Source organism: Furipterus horrens, unplaced genomic scaffold, assembly GCF_987537825.1.
Source record: "Furipterus horrens unplaced genomic scaffold, mFurHor1.1.pri manual_scaffold_17, whole genome shotgun sequence".
NCBI classification, from domain to species: Eukaryota; Metazoa; Chordata; class Mammalia; order Chiroptera; family Furipteridae; genus Furipterus; species Furipterus horrens.
The window spans coordinates 56,633,361-56,653,770 of NW_028327187.1; the positions used below are offsets into that span (position 1 = coordinate 56,633,361).

Below are 20,410 nucleotides of genomic sequence, written 5' to 3' on the forward strand. Positions count from 1 at the left end.
AGGCATGTGCCCTAACTAAGAATTGAACTGGCGACCCTTTGTTTCGCAGCTCGCGGTCAATCCACTGAGCCACACCAGCCGAGGCTGTTATTATTTATTTGACGTCCCTGTTTCCTCACTTCTGGAGATGGCATCTAATTGGTGGTCAGGGGAGGGACTTAGGGTGACATCTACTAAAGGGAAGCATTTTGGGACTTTCGGCTGCTTGGGGCCTCTCCATTCTACTCTGAGCACTAGATGTGCATTACCCCCACCAGGGTGGGGTCAGACACGCCCAGGAGAGCTCTGCGCACCAGTCTCTCTGGAACAAAGCTGGAATGGTGACAGGACACCTCATCTCCTTGCCTCTTCCTTTGCAGAGAAAACATGGTGAAATAAAATAAAAATCAACCCTATTTGGTTTATCTCATTCTGCTAAAGTCTAGGGTCTGACCCTAATTAGCTGTACCTTCTTACAGCACTTACAAACCAGTGACACAGGGAGATATTATGAGACCCATAATTAGTTATGACTGGATTAAATCCCTTCTTCTTTTATTGTAGCTCCCTAATCTACTGTCTTTGGACAGATAAAATTGATAGAAATTAATGCAATTTATGCTATCTTTTTTTGTGTGCAAAAAAAAAAAAAAAAAAAAGTCCTCCCCTTAAAGTGACTAAATAGAAAGTGAAGGTGATAAAATAGCGCCATCTCCTGTTACAAATTCACTGATGAAACCCATTCTTTATTATTTTTCTTCTCTCTCTATCTGCTCTTGTGTTTCTATCACCTCCATTTTACCTCCGCTGTGATTTTAAGAGCCAGACATACTGGTTCTGGATTTCTAGACCATCTTGGTTTCTGTTGCATCCTGATCCAATGGCATTTACCGCCTATCAGAAATGAGATAATGATGATGTGGGATTCAATATATTCTAATAAAAACATGACTTTACTGAGATGTGTTCTGTTTTCTTGTTAAAAATCTGAGGGTAAAATACACATTGATATTACCTGTTACTCCTTAGTGTAATAATAGTTCTATCAGATAAGGTTTTTCTTTCTTCATTTCTTTTTGTAGTCAAGATGAGCGATAAACCAGACTTGTCTGAAGTGGAGAAGTTTGACAGGTCAAAACTGAAGAAAACTAATATTGAAGAAAAAAATACTCTCCCCTCAAAGTAAAGTAAGTCACGGGGGCTTTCTGGTTGAGACAAACGATGGTGAAAATTGATACATTCATTAAATAAGCCCTTCTAGTAAATTCTGCCACAAACTAAGCAATAGCATATCAGCGTATTTAATGTAACATTTTAAAATAACAGGTATTTTTTTTACCTTGACTACATAAGTGGTTTTCACAATATATGTCTTCTAGTAATGGAGTGAATAAAAAAAACCTAGTTTTTGTTAGGAAATTACTGAAAACCATATTTAATCCAATCTTGGAATTTTGGACTTGAAATGGAAATATCTTAGATTTGTCCAATTTTTGGTTATTTAGCATTTTTATGCATCTAGCAATTTGGGTATGTGATCTCATACCTAAGGAGCCATGCAAGCTATGCTTATGGCCTTCTCTAGCTAACAAGATGAAGTGATAGAACCAGTTTAGATCTTGGGTATATATATTCAAGTTTCCCAGAGATAAAGGAATAATTTTTGCCCTTCTGACTTAAAATGTGAGGAACAAACTCCAACCCAAAGGGCACATTTTGTCATGTCAGCATTATTTGAAATTTCCAAAGTTAATCAAAATTGTCTGAAAGGGCATAACTTCCTAATTGTATAGTGACAGATAAACCTGAAGAAAATGCTTTACTTGCTCCTTTTTCTCAGAATAACTGGAAAAATTGGCAGCAGTGTTAATCTACCTCTCAAATAGAGAAAAAATAACCCAAAGTTCAAATAAAGTCTAATGAATTTTCAAGTCATTAAAGTGTGCATGCAAACACACACACACATGACTGAGAATTTGTGGTTACTGCCTTGGTATTCTAAATTTAAAGCAGGTTGGCAGCATCAATGACTTGGCAAAGAGCCTTCATGGAAAAAACTGAACATCTTAGGAAAATCCCCTCTTAATTATGTTTTGTGTTTGTTTTCCCCCACCCCACCCCCAGCTATCCAGCAGGAGAAAGAATGTTCAAACATCATAAAATGAGGGTCTTCTCCTGAGAACAAATGTCAACATTGCCAGAGTGTTTCGGTTTTGGGACTTTTTTTTTTTTTTTTTTTTTTGTAAAACTTTGTGTTGTAGAGATTTTAGGCATCCCCTGATGTCCTCACCCATGTTTCCTGGCTAAGAAGTTGGGGGTAACCAATGCTGCATCACCTACATTTTTAAACTTTCCATTGGTGCATAAATTATAGCTGGCAGGTGCTGCCAATAATGTCACCATTGATGACCTTTGCATGTGTGGTCCTTGCATCCCCCATAGGATAAGCCACTTGTAACCATCTACAAGGGATGCCTTCCTTGCTCCATAATCTTCATGAAGTGGCATGATTTTGCAGCTTCTCACAATTCATTTTCATTTCTAATGTGGCAATAAAATAATGCATATAACCATTATGTTAAAGTTCCTGTTGTTCATTCTTGGTGGTCTTAGGAATTACACATGGGTACACTTTAGCCAGAAAAAAATGGGGGTGCAGGACAGCTGTTTTAGCAGGTTTGTCACATGGAAATGGCACTTTTCTGTAGATCAAGTTGGGTCCTGACTTGAGAATGCTAGGTGATTTTCTGTAGAGTAGGAATCAGAATTTGAGAACCTATGGGAGAAGAGGTCACGTGGGCTAGACTTCTCATCTCAAAAAAATGAAAGAATGAAAACAGAGGGTCTGAAGTGATCCAAGGTGAATAAGGGCTAGATTTGGTTTCTGAAAAGTGCTTTTCGGCTTAACAGGAGTGGGCAGCCAAGGCTGGGATTGGATAGGGAAGAAAGATGGAGGCAATTTCTAACACACTTCAGCACATCACGTTTTCTATTGACCATAAACTCAGATATCTATTATCAGCTAATGGCCCACAGCAGTGAATCTCTGGGTCCTGAATAGAATTCACTGCCTTACAAACCAAGCTTTTTTGGTGTTCGTGGTAAGCATAAATGCTATGGACTGAATCGTCTCTCCTCAGCCCCCACCACACACCAAAAGATTCATATGTTGAAACTCTACCTCCCAATGTGACTGGATCTGTAGATAGGGTAATTAAGGTTAATTGAGGTCATAAGGGTGGGGCCCTAATCTGATAGGACTCTGTCCTTAAGAGAAAGAGACACCAGAGGTATCTCCCCATGCCCTTTCTGACACCATGGGAAGATACAAGAACCGGTGACTTGCAAGCCAGGAAGATAGTTCTCACCATAAACCAACCCTGCCTGATCCTCAGTCTGGAACGTCTATCCTCCGGAACTGTGAGAAAATAAATTACTGTCGTTTAAGCTATCTAGTCTATGGTATTTTATTATGCAACTGGAGCCGGCTAATACAATAAGGAATACATATAAATAGATGAGTGCCAATCCCTGCCCTAAGCAATACTTTCATCACTTGAAATTTAAGAACCAATCACCTATGATCCCACCAATTAGACATGTTAACATTTGCATGTATAACCATCCAGGCTGGTCTATTAATATTCATATCTTTTCCTACAGAAAGTGATTGTGTTGTTCGTATCTATTTGCAATCTCAAGTATTATCTTAACGCCCACCTCTAAGGGCTGACATCCTTAAACAATCACTGGGTTTATAGGAAATGGAAGCTCTTTTCTCTCCAATAGCATAAACTTCCAGTACGTGGGTCAACTGATCAAATGTCAATGAGGTGACACAATCACAGGGTTTAGCGTAGCCAAAGATTGGAGATGTGGAAGTAACCATGTTAGTCACCAATACCTTACATCTTATCTGAAACAATTATCCAAGAGTCATTCAGCCCCTTGCTATAACAGGCTAACTACCCTATGGCCAGGCCTGCACCCCTATACCTTCAATCAATAATCCAATGCTGTGTGCTGGAGACCTGCACAGCCTAATCCCTGTTGCAGTATTTGAAGTCAGCTGTTGTGTGTCTGCCTCCATACTTCTGAGTCTTCTCCTGATGACACCTTCCAGATCCTTTGGATTCAAATTGTGTGCATGGGAAACCATCTGGTTACTGATGTGCTCAAGTTTGCTCATGGAGAGATCCCTTTGCACCTTGGCTCCATCATCCAATTATTTGCTCTCCTTTCAACATTGCCATTTGCAAATTTGAGAAAGGTACTGTATATCCATGATAGAATCATCAGCCTCTGCATTTGCACACTAATCCAGCACAAAAATAAGGCTCATTTCAAATGACTTAAAAAAAGAATAAACATTACCTTGTGAGCTGATGTTGGATAAAACTCCCATTGTTCAGTTGCATCTGGTAACCACTCTTTTCATTAACAGTGGTTCCATCCTAAGCAGTGTTAGTGTTAAACTGGGTCAGAGCAGATGAGAGGTACATGGTGGTAGGTGAAAGACATGTAGCTGCTAAGTAAGTACTCTATATAGATAGGAGGTGGGGAAAGCAATTGCTTACCTAGAGTAGTTTTACTTAGCATTTCTTAAATATATAACATAGAGCAACATTTCCAGTCACTGTATTGACTTGCCTGTTTAACCTGAAAAAGACTTTTTCCCACAATAAATCTACTATTAGCAGGGATTGGGATTTAGGGTGCTGAGAAAACAACAACAACAACAACATACACACAAATGCCACACTGATTGCAAATTGGTGTAACCACTGTAGAAAAGGGTATGGAGGTTCCTCAAAATTTTTAAAAAATAGAACTACTATATGACCCAGCAATTCCACTTCTGGGTATGTATCTGAAGAAATCCAAAACTACTTTAGAAAGATATATGCACCCCTATGTTCATTGCAGAGTTATTTAACATAGTCAGGATATGGAAGCAATCCAAGTGCCCATCAAGAGAGGAATGGATAGTAAGATGGCGGAGGAGTGAGGAGAGGTTGCGGTTTTAGGTTCCGGAGACCCGTCTGCAGTTTGGTCTAATTGCAGACAGAACATCTCAGTGAGCAGCTGGACATTGGCGGGAGTTGAGCCAAGGCACTGCTGGATTAGAGAAAATCCATCTGGGAACAACCTGTTTAGTGAGGATAGCGGAGAAAAAGGGGACGAAACGGGATTCCTGACTGGGGCGGCTGCCCGAGCTGTGGCGGGAAGCACACAAAGGATTTTTGGCGACCACAGGCTACCCCAGAGAGGAGTCAGGCGGAGAGCGGATCTCTGCCCGCTGGCAGAGACCAGACTCGACCAAGTGGCATTGGCGCTGAAGGACAGGAGACAGCGTGCTGCCGGGCAAGTGAGAACATAATTCTCCTTTATATTTTTCTCTAGTGGACGGTGGAGACGGGAGGAAAGTTTGGGGGTGGTAGGCCATTCTGGAGGAGCCCAGGCGCAGAGGCCCGCTCCTCCACTCCTCAACCCTACCATTGGGTCGCGGGGGCGCACATAGGGAAGTGCTCTCATTCACTGGCCCAGGTGCGCGGGGCCGTGAGTCCAGGCGTCCCTCGGACACTCCCCAACGGACATAAGATCAGTGCCCCAATGGGCACAGGGAGGGCCCACTGAACACGCAGAGGACTGTGCACAGATACCCCTAGACAGCTCCCGTGGGCGCAGGGCCCCAGGCCGGAAAGCAGACCACTAGCGCAGGCTCTGTTTGTGCCCGCCCAGACGGGTGAGGGAAGGCGGGCAACTGCAGCACGGGAACAGCGGGAGGCGGCGACCCATGGCTGCTCGATTCCACTGAGAACAAGTGTCCCTGGCCCTGCCCTAAGAGGCGAGAGACCAACTCCCGGAGCTCGGCTCAGCGGGACTGAGGGCACAGGGCGGCGCGCGAGCGCGAAAGCACCTCAGCCCGGGGTCAGTGGGCGCCAATCCCGGGGAAAGCTCTCGGGCCGCCCGCGCGGGCAGGGACACCTCGGCACAAACGCGGAACCACTGCGGCCCAGCGAAAGCAGGAGCCAATCCCGGGGAAAGCGCTCGGGCCGCCCGCGCGGGGAGGGACACCTCGGCGCGAACGGGGAACCGCCACGGCCCAGTGAAAGCAGGAGCGATCCCGGGGAAAGCGCTCGGGCCGCCCGCGCGGGCAGGGGCACCTCTGCGCGAACGGGGAAACGCCGCGGCCCAGCGAAAGCAGGAGCAAATCCCGGGGAAAGAGCTCGGGCCACCTGCGCGGGAAGGGACACCTCGGCGCGAACTGGGAACCGCCGCGGCCCGGCAGCAGTGGGCTCCAACCGCGGGGCAAACTCTCGGGCCGCCCGAGAGCGCAGGGTCTTGCGCGCAAGGGCACCTCAACTGGCTTCAGCAAGCAGCAAGGGAGCGCGCCGTGCCGGCAACCGCGGGCGCGCACCATAGCGGCAACCGGGGGCGCGCACCATAGCGGCAACCGGGGGCGCACACCAGTCCTGCAAAAAACAAGAACCTCTGACCTGCCACACTAGACCAGCTGCGGACCCAGAAAAAGAAGGCAACACACCAAGGCTAAAACGGAGTAAAAATATCGATTTTTTTTTCCAAATTTTTTCTCCCAAATTTTTTCTCCCTTGTTCTTTCTTTCTTCTTAATTATTTCTTTTCTTTCCTTCTTTCTTTATTCTTTTCCTGGGGTTTTTTTTGGCGGGTTTTGGGGGGGTATATGTATATATATATATTTTTTTTTTAATTTTTTTTCTCTCTTTTTTCTTTCTTTCTTCTTTATTCTTTCTTTTCTATCTTTCTTTGTTCCTTTCTTTATTCCCTTTTGGGGTTTTTTTTAGGGGGGGGTTTGTGGTAAATTTTTTATTTTCTTCTCTTTCTCTCTTCTTTCTTCTATTTTCTTGGGGATTTTTTGGGGGGGGTGTTTTTCCTTCACCTCTTCCAATAATAACAAACTTTATCTCTAACGTGTTACATATAACCTCTCCTTCTCATCCTTTCTCTTTAATCGTGGTTTATTCATTTGTGTGTCTAGCTTAGCCCCCTTATCACTCTAAATAATATAATATAATTACTATATAAACCCAAATACAATACAATCCCACTTTCTTACTATACTATGTATTTTTCTATCCTTTTCTTCTATTTTTATTAACATACAATGTAAATATTACTAACTGGCTTGCACAGTCTCAACTATTATTAATCTATCACCCCCTCTATCAAAAATTATATTTTTCCTCCCCCAAAACAACTCTTATCTATTCTTCTTATAGTATTAAAGCTCAAATCTCTTTACATTTATATTAATACGGGCTAGTTGGCTAACGATAGCAGGATAGAGTGGGGGATACTTTCTGAGGGTGTGGGTCTCCTGCCTGGGCTGTGTGTTCATGTCTTTAACAGCATATCCACAAAAGAACTCGAGACAAAGCAGATAGAGTGATTCTCAACCAAGTAGCCAGAAGGAAGATCCTATCAAAGAACATCTGAAATATAACCGAACAGCATAAACAAACGACATAAAGGGTAACTCAAGACCATCAGGCTCAGGATATCAAAGAGACTGCACCACTGAAACTCCCAGACCTTCGATAAAGAATATTACACCACAAAGGAGGGAAGTCAAAGCAGACTACCCCCCCCCAAATAAATAAATAAATAAATAAATAAATAAATAAATAAAAACAAAAAGAATCCAACATGGTAAGACGCAAAAATAACCCCTCAATGAAAAGAAAAGAGGAATCCTCAGAAAGAGAGATAGACGAAATAGACATAGTCCAAATGTCAGACATGGAATTCAAAACAATGGTGGTAAAGAAGCTCAATATACTCGACATCCTTAAAATCAACTATGACAACCTTCAAGGAAGTTACCAGCAGCTCCAAGAAAATTACAGGGAACTGGCAGAGAACTACACCAGCATAAAAAAAGACATAGAAATTGTTAACAGGAACCAGGAAGAACTTAAGAATACAATCTCTGAACTGAAAAACACAGTAGAATCAGTCAAAAGCAGACTTAACGAAGCAGAGGATCGGATTAGTGAGTTAGAAGATAATGTAGAGAAAAACTCCCAGACAATACAGCAAAATGAAAAACGATTGAAAAAATATGAACAAGATGTAAGGGAATTACAGGATAGCATTAGGAAAAATAATTTAAGGATCATCGGAATACGAGAGGGAGAAGAAAAGGAACATGGAATTGAAAATCTGATAGGAGAAATAGTGACAGAAAATTTTCCGAACCTGATGAGAGGAAAAGCTATGCAAGTCCAAGAAGCACTGAGAGTTCCAATCAAGAGGAACCCCCAAAAACCCACTCCAAGGCACATCATAGTTAAAATGGCAACATTCCAAGACAAAGAGAGAATCCTAAAAGCAGCAAGAGAAAAGCAGCAAATAACATACAAGGGAACTCCGATAAGGCTATCAACTGATTTCTCAACAGAAACATTACAAGCCAGAAGGGAATGGTCAAAAATATTTCAAGCAATGAAAAACAAAGGCCTACAACCAAGAATACTCTAACCAGCAAGGCTCTCATTCAAAATAGAAGGTGAAATAAGGAGTTTCTCAGACAAAGGAAGACTGAAAGAATACATCTCCACCAAACCAGCATTGCAAGAGATGCTAAAGGGACTGTTCTAAGAAAAAAAGAAGAAAAACCAAGAGAGGAGAGGAACAGAGGTACAAAGGGAAATGAAAAAATACACGTCAATAATAACCTTAAATGTAAATGGATTAAATGCTCCAATTAAAAGACATAGGGTAACGGAATGGATAAGAAAACAGGATCCACATATTTGCTGTCTACAAGAAACACACCTCAAAACAAAAGATTTACACAGACTGAAAGTAAAGGGATATAAAAAAATATTCCAAGCAAACGGACCGGAAAAAAAAGCTGGGGTAGCAGTTCTCATATCAGACAAAATGGATTTCAAAGCAAGGACAATAAAAAGAGACAAAGAAGGACACTTCATAATACTTAAAGGAACAATCCATCAAGAAGATATGACTTTGATAAACATATATGCACCCAACATAGAAGCACCGAAATACATAAAGCAAATACTAGAAGACCACAAAAAGGATATCAACAACAACACGCTCATAGTAGGGGACTTCAACACTCCATTATCAACAATAGACAGATCATCAAAGCAAAGAAACACCAAGGATATACAGGCATTGAACAACACACTAAACCACATGGATCTAACTGATATATATATAGAACTTTTCACCCCAAAGAAGCAAAATATACATTCTTTTCAAGTGCACATGGGACATTTTCAAAGATAGACCACATGATAGGTCACAAAACAAGCCTCAACAAATTCAAGAAAATTGAAATCATATCAAGCATCTTTTCAGATCACAATGCCCTGAAACTAGAAATCAACCTCAGAGAAAAAAATCAAAGACACCCAAACTCATGGAGATTGAATAACATGCTATTAAATAATGAATGGGTTAACAATGACATCAAAGAAGAAATCAAGAAATTTCTAGAAACTAATGATAATGAGCACACAACAACCCAAAACCTGTGGGACACAGCAAAAGCAGTCCTGAGAAGGAAGTTTATAGCAATACAGGCATATCTGAAAAGGCTAGAAGAATCTCAAATAAAAAACCTAACCACAATGCTACAAGAACTAGAACAACGACAACAAATAAAGCCTAGGGCAAGAAGAAGGAATGAAATCATCAAGATCAGAGCAGAACTAAATGACATAGAGACTAAACAAACAATCCAAAAGATCAACAAAACTAGGAGCTGGTTCTTCGAAAAAATCAACAAAATCGACAAGCCTCTAGCCAGTCTAATCAAGAAAAAAAGAGAGAAGACACAAATAAACAAAATCAGAAATGAAAGAGGAGAAATCACGACTGATACCTCAGAAATACAAATGATAGTTAGAAATTACTTCAGACAACTGTATGACAAGAAATTTGACAATCTAGAAGAAATGGACAAATTTCTAGAAACATACAACCTCCCAAAACTAAATCAAGAAGAAGTGGAAAGTCTCAACAAACCAATAACAAAAAAGGAAATTGAAACAGTAATCCAAAATCTCCCAGCACACAAAAGCCCTGGACCGGATGGCTTCACAGGCGAATTCTACAAAACTCTCAGGGAAGAACTAACTCCTATCCTCCTCAAACTGTTCCAAAAAATCCAAGAAGAGGGGAAAATCCCAAACTCTTTCTATGAAGCCAGTATTATCCTAATCCCCAAATCAGGTCAAGACACAACAAAGAAAGAAAACTACAGGCCAATATCACTGATGAACATCGATGCTAAAATCCTCAATAAAATATTGGCAAACAGGATCCAGCAATACATCAAAAAGATCATACATCATGATCAAGTGGGCTTCATTCCAGGGATGCAAGGATGGTTTAATATTCGCAAATCAATAAATATAATACATCACCTAAACAGAATGAAAGACAAAAATCACATGATCATATCAATAGATGCAGAAAAAGCATTTGATAAAGTACAACACCCATTTATGATGAAAACACTCAACAAAATGGGAATAAAGGGAGCATATCTTAACATAATTAAGGCTATATATGAGAAGCCTGAGGCCAACATCATACTCAATGGACAAAAACTGAAAGCATTCCCCCTGAACTCAGGAACTAGACAAGGCTGTCCACTCTCTCCACTCCTTTTCAACATAGTGTTGGAAGCCCTAGCCACAGCAATCAGACAAGAAAAAGAAATAAAAGGCATCCAAAATGGGAAAGAGGAAGTGAAACTTTCATTATATGCAGATGACATGATAGTATACCTAGAAAATCCTATAAACTCCACTAAAAGACTACTCAATATAATAAGTGAATTTGGCAAAATCGCAGGGTACAAAATAAATATACAGAAATCTAAGGCATTTCTGTACACCAACAATAAAATAGCAGAGACAGAGACAAAAAAGAAAATACCATTTACTATAGCAACAAGAAAAATAAAGTACCTAGGAGTAAACTTAACCAAAGAGATAAAAGACCTGTACTCTGAAAATTACATAACATTGAAGAAAGAAATTAAGGAAGAAACAAATAAATGGGAGCAAATACCATGTTCTTGGATGGGAAGAATCAACATCATCAAAATGGCCATACTACCCAAAGCAATTTACAAATTCAATGCAATCCCTATTAAAATACCAATGACATATTTCACAGACCTAGAACAAATACTCCATAAATTCATATGGAACCAAAAAAGACCCCAAATAGCAAAAGCAATCTTGAGACAGAAGAACACAGCAGGAGGAATCACAACACCAGATATCAAACAATACTACAAAGCCACTGTAATCAAAACAGTATGGTACTGGCATAAGAACAGACATATAGATCAGTGGAACAGAATAGAGAGTCCAGAAATAAACCCAGGCCTCTATGGTCAACTAATCTTTGATAAAGGAGGAAGGAACATAAAATGGAGTGAGAAGAGCCTCTTTAACAAATGGTGCTGGGAGAACTGGATAGGGACCTGCAAAAAAATGAAACTAGACCACCAACTTACACCACACATGAGAATAAACTCAAGATGGATCAAAGACTTAAATGTAAGCCGTGACACCATAAAAGTCCTAGAGGAAAACATAGGCAAGAAAATATCAGATATCTCACGTAACAATCTCTTCACGGATACATCTCCTAAAGCAAGAGAAATAAAGGAAAAAATAAATAAATGGGATTACATCAAACTGAAGAGTTTCTGCTCAGCAAAAGAAAACATCAGCAAGATGAAAAGGAAACCAACCATATGGGAAAACATATTTGCCAATGACATCACAGACAGGGGACTGATTTCCAAAATATATAAAGAGCTGACACGACTCAACATCAAGAAAACAAACAACCCAATTAAAAAATGGGCAAGGGACCTGAACAAACACTTCTCCGAAGAGGACATACAGAAGGTCCATAGACACATGAAAAAATGCTCAACATCATTAGCCATTAGGGAGATGCAAATAAAAACCACAATGAGATACCATTTTACACCAGTCAGAATGGCCATCATCAACAAATCAACAAGCAACAAGTGCTGGCGAGGATGTGGAGAAACGGTAACCCTACTGCACTGTTGGTGGGAATGCAGACTGGTGCAGCCACTATGGAGAACAGTATGGAATTACCTCAAAAGATTAAAAATGGAACTGCCTTTTGAACCAATGACTCCACTACTAGGATTATACCCGAAGAATCTTGAAACCCCAATTCAAAAGAACTTATGCACCCCTATGTTCATTGCAGCACTGTTTACAATAGCTAAGTGCTGGAAACAGCCTAAGTGCCCATCTGTAGATGAGTGGATCAAAAAACTGTGGTACATTTACACAATGGAATACTATGTAGCAGAAAGAAAGAAGGAACTCCTGCCATTTGCAACAACATGGATGGAACTAGAGAGAATTATGCTTAGTGAAATAAGCCAGGCAAAGAAAGAAATATACCATATGATATCACCTAATACAGGAAACTAAAGAACAACACAAACAAAGGAACTAAATAGAACAAAGAGCAGAATAGCAGTCAATAGGGGGGAGGGGAGAGGGAGAGAAGGGGGATAAGTAAGGGAAGGGTTTAATTAAAGAGCCTGCATGAAAGACTCATGGACATGGACAACGGGGAGGGATATGATTGTGGGAGAGGGGGTGGGTTGGGTGGGGGAGAGAAATTGGGGGAAAAGGGGACAACTGTAATTGAAAAACCAAAATAAAAAAATTAAAAAAAAAAAATGAGAGAGGAATGGATAAAGAAGTGGTACATATAGACACTTGATTATTGCTCAACCATAAAAAAGAATGAAATTTTACCATTGTGACAACATGGGTGGACCTAGAGCAGTGGTTCTCAACCTGTGGGTTGTGACCCCTTTGGGGGTCAAATGACCCTTTCACAGGGGTCTTCTAAGACCATCAGAAAACACATACATAATTACATATTGTTTTTGTGATTAGTCATTACACTTTAATTATGTTCAATTTGTAACAATGAAAATACATCCTGCATATCAGACATTTACATTACGGTTCATAACAGTAGCAAAATTACAGTTATGAAGTAACAACAAAAATAATTTTATGGTTGAGGGTCACCACAACATGAGGAACTGTATTAAAGGGTCACAGCATTAGGAAGGTTGAGAACCACTGACCTAGAGGGTATTGTGGTAAATGAAATAAGCCAGTCAGAGAAAGATAAATACATTATGATTTAACTTATATGAGGACTCTAAAGAACATAAACCATCAAAACAGAAACAAACTCATAGATACAGAGAGCAAATGAGAGTTGGGAGGGGGGTTAAAGACTGGGTGAAAAGGTGAAGGGATAAAGAAGTACAAATTGGTTTTTACACAATAGTCACAGGGGTGTAAAATACAACATAAGAAATACAGTCAATAATAATGTAGTATCTATACTTGGTGCCAGGTGGGTCCTAGAATTATTGAGGGGATTGCTTCATTAATTATATATTTGTCTGATCACTATGCTGCACACCTGAAAATAATATAAAATTATACTGTCAACTGTAATTTTTTTTCAATCTTGGCCTGCCTTGTGTGATGTTTTAAAATATATTTTATTCATTATGCTGTTACAATTGTCCCAATTTTTCACCCTTTGCCCCTCTACCTGGTACTCCCCTTCCCTCCAGAAATGACCCCCTTAGTGCATGCCCATGGGTCATGCATGTAAGTTCTTTGGCTTCTCTGTTTCCTATATGATTCTCAACATCCTCCTGTCTATTTTGTACCAACCCATTATGCTTTTTAATCCCTGTACCCTTTTCCCAATTCTCCCTCTTCTTACTCCCAGCTGATAACCTTCCAAATGTTCTCTACATATATGATTCTGTTCGTGTTCTGGTTGTTTGCTTAGTTTTTTTAAGGTTCAGTTGTTGATAGTTATGAATTTGTTGCCTTTTTAATGTTCATAGTTTTTATCTTCTTTCTCTTAAATAAGTCATTTTAACATTTCATGCACTAATGTGTTGGTGACGATGAACTCCTTCAGCTTTATCTTGTCTGGGAAGCACTTTATCTGTCTTTCTATTCTAAATGATAGCTTTGCTGGTTAGCGTAATCTAGGTTGTAGGTCCTTACTTTTAATCATTTTGAATACTTTTTGCTAGTCCCTTCTTGCTTGCAAAATTTCATTTGCGAAGTCAGCTGATAGTCTTATGAGTACTCCTTTGTAGGTAACTCTCTGCACTTCTCTTGCTACTTTTAAGGTTCTCTATCTTTTACCACTGGCATTTTAATTATCATGTGTCTTGGTGTAGTCCTCTTTGGGTCGAGCTTGTCTGGGACTCTCTGTGCTTCCTGGACTTGTATGTCTATTTTCTTTGCCAAATTAGGGAAGTTTTCTTTTATTATTATTATTTTGTTCTTTTAAATATTTTATTTATTTATTTTTAGAGAGAGGGGAAGGGAATGAGAAAGACAAGGAGAAAAACATCAATGTTTGGTTGCCTCTCATGCACCTCCAACTGGGTACCCAGCCCACAACCAAGGTATGTACCCTGACTGGGTATCAAACCCACCCTTTGGTTCGCATGCTGGCACTCAATCCACTGAGCCACACCAGCCAGGGCTCTTTCATGATTTTTTCAAGTAAGTTTTCAATTTCCTGATTTTCCTCTTCTCTTTCTGGTTTCTCTATGATATAGATATTGGCATATTTGGAGTTTTCCCAGAGTCTTCTTATACTATCATGTTTTTGAATCCTTGTTTTTTCTTTCTGTTCTGGATGAAGAATTATTTCTTCCTTACGTTTCGAATTGTTTATTTGAATCCTGTCTTCTTTCCCTTCACTGTTGGTTCTCTGTGGGTTTTTATTTATTTCACTTAGTGTAACCTTTATTTATTCCTTTATGCTGTTGCCATACCCAATGAATTCTTCAAGCATCCTGATCACCAGTGTTTTGAACTCTGCATCTGATAGGTAAGCTATCTCCCTTTGGTTTAGTTCTTTTTCTGGGGGTTTTCTTCTGTTCTTTCACTTGGGCCATATTTCGTTGTCTCCTCAATTTGGCAGCCTCCTTATGTTTCTTTTTGTGTATTAGGTAGAGCTGCTTTGACTCCCTGTAAAAGGCACCTATAAATTGTGTGGGGTGGAGCCTTAGAGTAATCTCCAGGGTGGGGAAACTCATTTCACTGCTTCTTGGCTGTGTGGGGGGAGGGTTTAGAGAGGGCACTATGCTACTGCCTGGATTCTCAGGGTTTTCCCAGCACTCACCCCATTTCCTATCACTTCACCCACTCCCCATATGCAACTGGCACCCTACCAGTTCTTGCCCTGGTGTTGAATCCCAGAGCGGGTAGGTTTGCATACATTTTAAGACTGTATGGGCCCTTTAAGCAAAGTTCCCTGAAAATAGACTAGTTTCTCCTACCGTCCCAACACCCACTAGTTTTTATAGCCAGAAGTTATGGGGATGTATTTTCCCAGCACTGAAACCCTGGGCTGTACTGTCTGGCCTGATGCTGTGATCACTTGCTCTCAAGGTATCCCTCCAATCTGTATCCATCACAGGTGAATGCAGAACTGTCTGTGCCTATTCTGTACTGACAAATACCTAAGGCTCTACCCCTTACAATGTAACAGGTGTGACAGCTCTACCTAAGACACAGAGGCAAACAAACATGGGAGCCTTTCAAGATGAGGAGACAGAGAAGTATGGCCCAAAAGAGAGAATGGATCAAGGTTCCAGTGATAGAACTAAGCAATGAGGAGACAGCCAACCTGCCAGAAGTAGAGTTCAAAACACCAGTGTTAAAGATGTTCGCAGGCTTGACAGATATGGTTAAGTATGGAAAACAAAGAAAGGAAGAGTTGAAGGTTATGTTAAATGAAATTAAGGAAAATCCACACAAAAACAATGGTGAAGGGAAGAAAACCAGGGTTTAAATCAATGATTTGGAACATAAGGAAGAAAAAAGCAGTCGGTCAGTACAGAAGGAGGAAACAAGAATTGGAAAAAAATGAGGAGAGACTTAGGACCCCCTGGGACAACTTGAAACGTGCCAACATCTGAATCATAGGGGTGCCAGAAGAAGAGGAAGAGCAAGGAATTGAAAGATAATGTGAAAAAATAATGAAGGAAAACTTCCCTAATTTGGTGAAGGAAATAGACATACAAATCAAGGAAACACAGAGAATCCCAAACAAGTTAGACCCAAAGAGGACCACACCAAGACACATCATAATTAAAATGCCAAAGGTTAAAGACAAAGAGAGAATCTTAAAACCACCAAGAGAAAAGCAGTTATTTACCAACAAGGGAGCTCCCATAAGACTATCAGATGACTTCTCAACAGAAAATTTGCAGGCCAGAAGGGAATGGAAAGGAATATTCAAAGTGATAAAAAGCAAGGATCTACAACCAAGAGTACTCTGTCTAGCAAAGCTATCATTTATAATTGAAGGACATATAAAGAGCTTTCCAGACAATAAAAAGCTAAAGAAGTTCATCACCACCAAACCAGTATTATCTAAAATGTTAAAAAGGAAGGACCTTCTAGAAGAAAGAAGAAGGAGAAGAAGAAGAGGAAGAAGAAGAAAGCTGAGAAATATAAATAATAAAATGTCAATAAATACATATCTATCAAAAATTAAATCTACAAAACAAAATAAATGAACAGGCAGAACAGAAATAGACTCATAAATACAGAGAACATTTTGACAGTTGCCAGATGGAAGGAGTTTGGGGAATGAATAAAAAAAGGTGAAGGGATTAAGAAGTGCAAATTGGTAGTTACATAATAGTCACAGGGAATGTAGTTAATAATGTGGCCACTATGAATGGTGTCAAGTGAGTGCAGGATTATTGGAATGATCATTTAATACGTTGTGTAATGTCTGATCACTAGGTTGTACACCTGAAACTGATATATAGTACAGTATTTCCTCACTTATTGTGGGTACTACGTTCTAGACTCCCCCGCAAAGTAGGAACCTTACATTTATTCTACACCCTTAAACCTACATAACTTTAACAACATACGTATATAGTAATGCAAAATCCCACGATACAGCGAAAAATCCAGGATAAATAATTAAATATAATATTTTTAAAAATCCCGCAATACAGTGAGGCTGCGATAAGTGAACTGTAATATAGAGAGGGACTACTGTAATATTGTGTTTCAACTGTAGTTGAAAAAATTAAAAAAAATATTTTAAAAAAGAAGAGTTTTTATTCAAAGCTATGGCAGTAACCAGAATATAAGCATAAACATTTTTGTGCTGATTCCCAGAGCTCTCATATTCGAAAGACAGCTAGATAACACCAGCATGGATGATAGGATTGGAGGATTACAGGATTATAGGATTACAGGTTGCATTTCAGGAGAGGAACCCTGAGTTTAGAGAACGTGAACACTCTATAATGGGCCTGCCCTTGCTTGGCTCCAGTGTGAAATATAATCTTTATTGTACCAGAGAATAGAGTATGCCTGCTCTTTCCTCCTGAGGGAAAAACTATCTCTGCCTTCTTAGGTTGTTTACTATAGAAATATCCTTGGAAAGATAATATGGAACAAAAGGGCAGTCGATGCCTTACTTGAAAAACATGCAGAAACCTGAGACTCATGGGGAATTGTTATGCTAAAATATTTACTCTTCATTTTTACACCATCTTGATCAGCCACTCTAATCTGACTAGAAGAGGCTGTGACCAAATCTGTTTAATTTGTTTCATATAATATTTGGTTAAGATTGTTACTTACAGGACTCAAAGCCCAAGGATAAGGGCAACCTACCTTATCCTTGCCCCTCAGGATTTCAGACTCAATCATCTAAACAAACCCCATAACCACCAAGATCAACCATTAAAATCTAGGAATCTTTCTCCTTAAGTTTTTGTATTGACCTTTCCACTTAACCTGAAGTGTTCATATAAGTACAGTAGGATGTATTAGCAGTTGCATGGACTACACCTTGCCCATACGGAGAAATTCTAGGACAATTCTATTTTTCTATAACATCTCTGGCCAATGAGCTGGTGTTTATTTAAATGCCTTCCAGGTCTAAGATGATATCATGGGTCACTCCAGCTAAGGTCAGGGATACATTTTGTACCACCTTTTCAAATTGGAAATCTCCCATTATAGGTAAAAAAGTCCACATGATGCATATAAATAACAAATCAGTTATCTCTCTAGTAAACTCTCTTGAGTAACCAATTTTAGCCTTATTTTGGAGAGATCTTTGCAGTATTCTGAAGGCTAAATAATCTACTGGTATAGATCTATTCTATTAATTATTTATTGTTGAGGTTTTCTTTTTAAAAAATAGGGTAAGCCATTGTCAGAGTGCAAATGCTATAGAATTCTAAGATTCTTATCATGGGCCACAATAGTGTGGATGGAATCAGCTTATTGGGCTAGAGAAGCCACACCATAATGTGAAAATGTGTCAGTAGGGATGAGGTATCACTGATAATCTTGAGGTACGGCCAAAGGTTGCATGTAGCTGATCTCTTAGAAGCTGGCAGAGGCCTACGCTATGTGATCTACTCCACCATGAGACAACCAGGTTAACTTTTTGCAGGGGTAACAGGTCTTACATGCAGTGGTGACCTTTGCATCAGAAATATAGAGTCCCTTACCTTGTGCTCAGTTATGGTGGATGTGTCACCATGTGAAGTACAGTGACAGATTCAGGCAGCATGAGTGGCAATCAGATCAGTAAAGTCTTGGGAAGTATCTTGATTCCAGTCAAGCTCATCAGAGCATGGGCCCTCACTTGACATCTACATGAATGACTTTGACACTTTGATCAGTATCCAGAATTTGTTCCTATAGTCTGCAGCCCCAAGGAGGGAAGTCTTTCACTGGTTATCTATAGTTTTCCAAGTGGCAACTGAACAGCCATTAGTAACGTAAACATCTAATAGTGTTCATTAAGAAAAGTATTGGCAAGAATCATAAGAATGACCTTGAGTTCTGTCCTCTGAGTGAAGTTATCACATCTACTTTCTGTTCTGTACAGCTGGAGCTGAGGTTTAACAGCTTTGGTTCCAGATTAGCCAAAGTATTAGTGAACCAGGTTGAGACATTTAGAGGAAACTCTATGAATCAAGGGTTCCATTGAACTAGTGGATTTTATTTAAATGGTAAATAGGGGGGGTAAATTTCTCCCATAGAAAAAGTAGCCTTTCTTTCATGTAAAGACAAGATGTTGCTGGGGCCAGGTTGGCTGCATTCTTGAATACACCTTTCTTGTTTGAAAACAGAAGCTGGTTGGGGTTTTCCCACCTGAAGCCAAGCTGTATTGACTCCGTCTTTCCCTTGGATCCTTCAGCTGCGAAGAGAGGGGGGGTCTGCTGCATGGGCAACAGCAGACCCTCCATATCACCCTGCCCAGGCTCTGTAGCTTCAGCTTCACTGGAGAGGACACTCCAGCGTCATCGCAAGATGTCGATTCAACACAGGAGGAGACAGATACCGTGTCACTCCCGAGTTGGACTGCACAGCCATTCTCGGCGGTGCAGATAGACTCTTAAGAAGCTACACCATCGTCTCTCGAGACGGACGGCTGCCGACGAGTCATTAAGTCTACGTTGATCCATCCTAAAATGGAAATATCAGGCTGGAGAGTCACAAGACCTTCTTGGAGCAAGTGTTCAATTTTGACAATAGCACAATAGCAATCTAATAGCTGATTTTCAAAAGGGATGTGCTTGGTAGCTGTATCAGAAAAGCAATGAGTCCAAAACTTCAAAGGATGCCTCCAGGTGTAGGCTGTCTCCCTTTGCCAGAGGACATGGTTAGCAAAATCATCAAAGACACTTGTAGCTCAAAGGAGTCATTAGGTTAGTGGGGGCCCAAAAAAAGAGTGTGGGCCAAAGTTTGCTGGACAGATTCCAACTCAGCCTGTTAGTCTGGCCTCCTCTCAAAGGATTATGATTTGTGGGTTAGCTGATATAAAGGACCAAGTAGACTGCCCAAGCACAGTGTACGCTGTCCATAATACCCAAACAATTCAAAAGGATTTTTCTTTTTTTAGTATATTTTATCGATTATGCTGTTATAGTGGTCCCAATTTCTTGTCCCTTTGCTCCCCTCTGCCCAGTACCCCCTTCCCTCCAGAAATCGCCCCCCCTGAGTTCATGTCCATGAGTCGTGCATATAAGTTCTTTGGCTTTACCTTTTCTTGTACTATTCTTAACACCCCCCTGTCTATTTTGTACCTACTGATTATGCTTCTTAACCCCTGTACCACTTCCCTTTTATCCTGCTTCCCCCTCCCAGATGATAACCTTCAAAATGATCCTCATATCTATGATTCTGTTCCTATTCTGGTTATTTGCTTAGTTTATTTAAAAAAAATTTTAGATTCTGTTGTTGATAGTTGTGAGTTTGTTGTAACTTTATGTTCATATTTTTATC

At 40.1% G+C, this 20,410-nt stretch overlaps 1 protein-coding gene across 2 annotated transcripts in view; it reads left to right on the plus strand.

Annotated features, from left to right (window-relative positions):
* The first annotated feature begins 1,065 nt into the window (after positions 1–1,065).
* Positions 1,066–20,410, plus strand: part of LOC149991045 (thymosin beta-15A) — a 40,385-nt gene continuing 21,040 nt past the window's right edge. Inside the window, exons 1-2 of one of the 2 annotated variants that reach the window (XM_090265090.1) lie at positions 1,066–1,166; positions 2,104–2,190. In XM_090265090.1, the coding sequence (XP_090121216.1) occupies positions 1,067–1,165 (99 nt within the window). In that variant the 5' untranslated portion in view covers position 1,066 and the 3' untranslated portion in view covers position 1,166; positions 2,104–2,190. Of the gene's footprint in view, positions 1,167–2,103; positions 2,191–20,410 lie in introns of those variants that run through there. The other variant, XM_090265091.1, reaches the window with a different exon arrangement.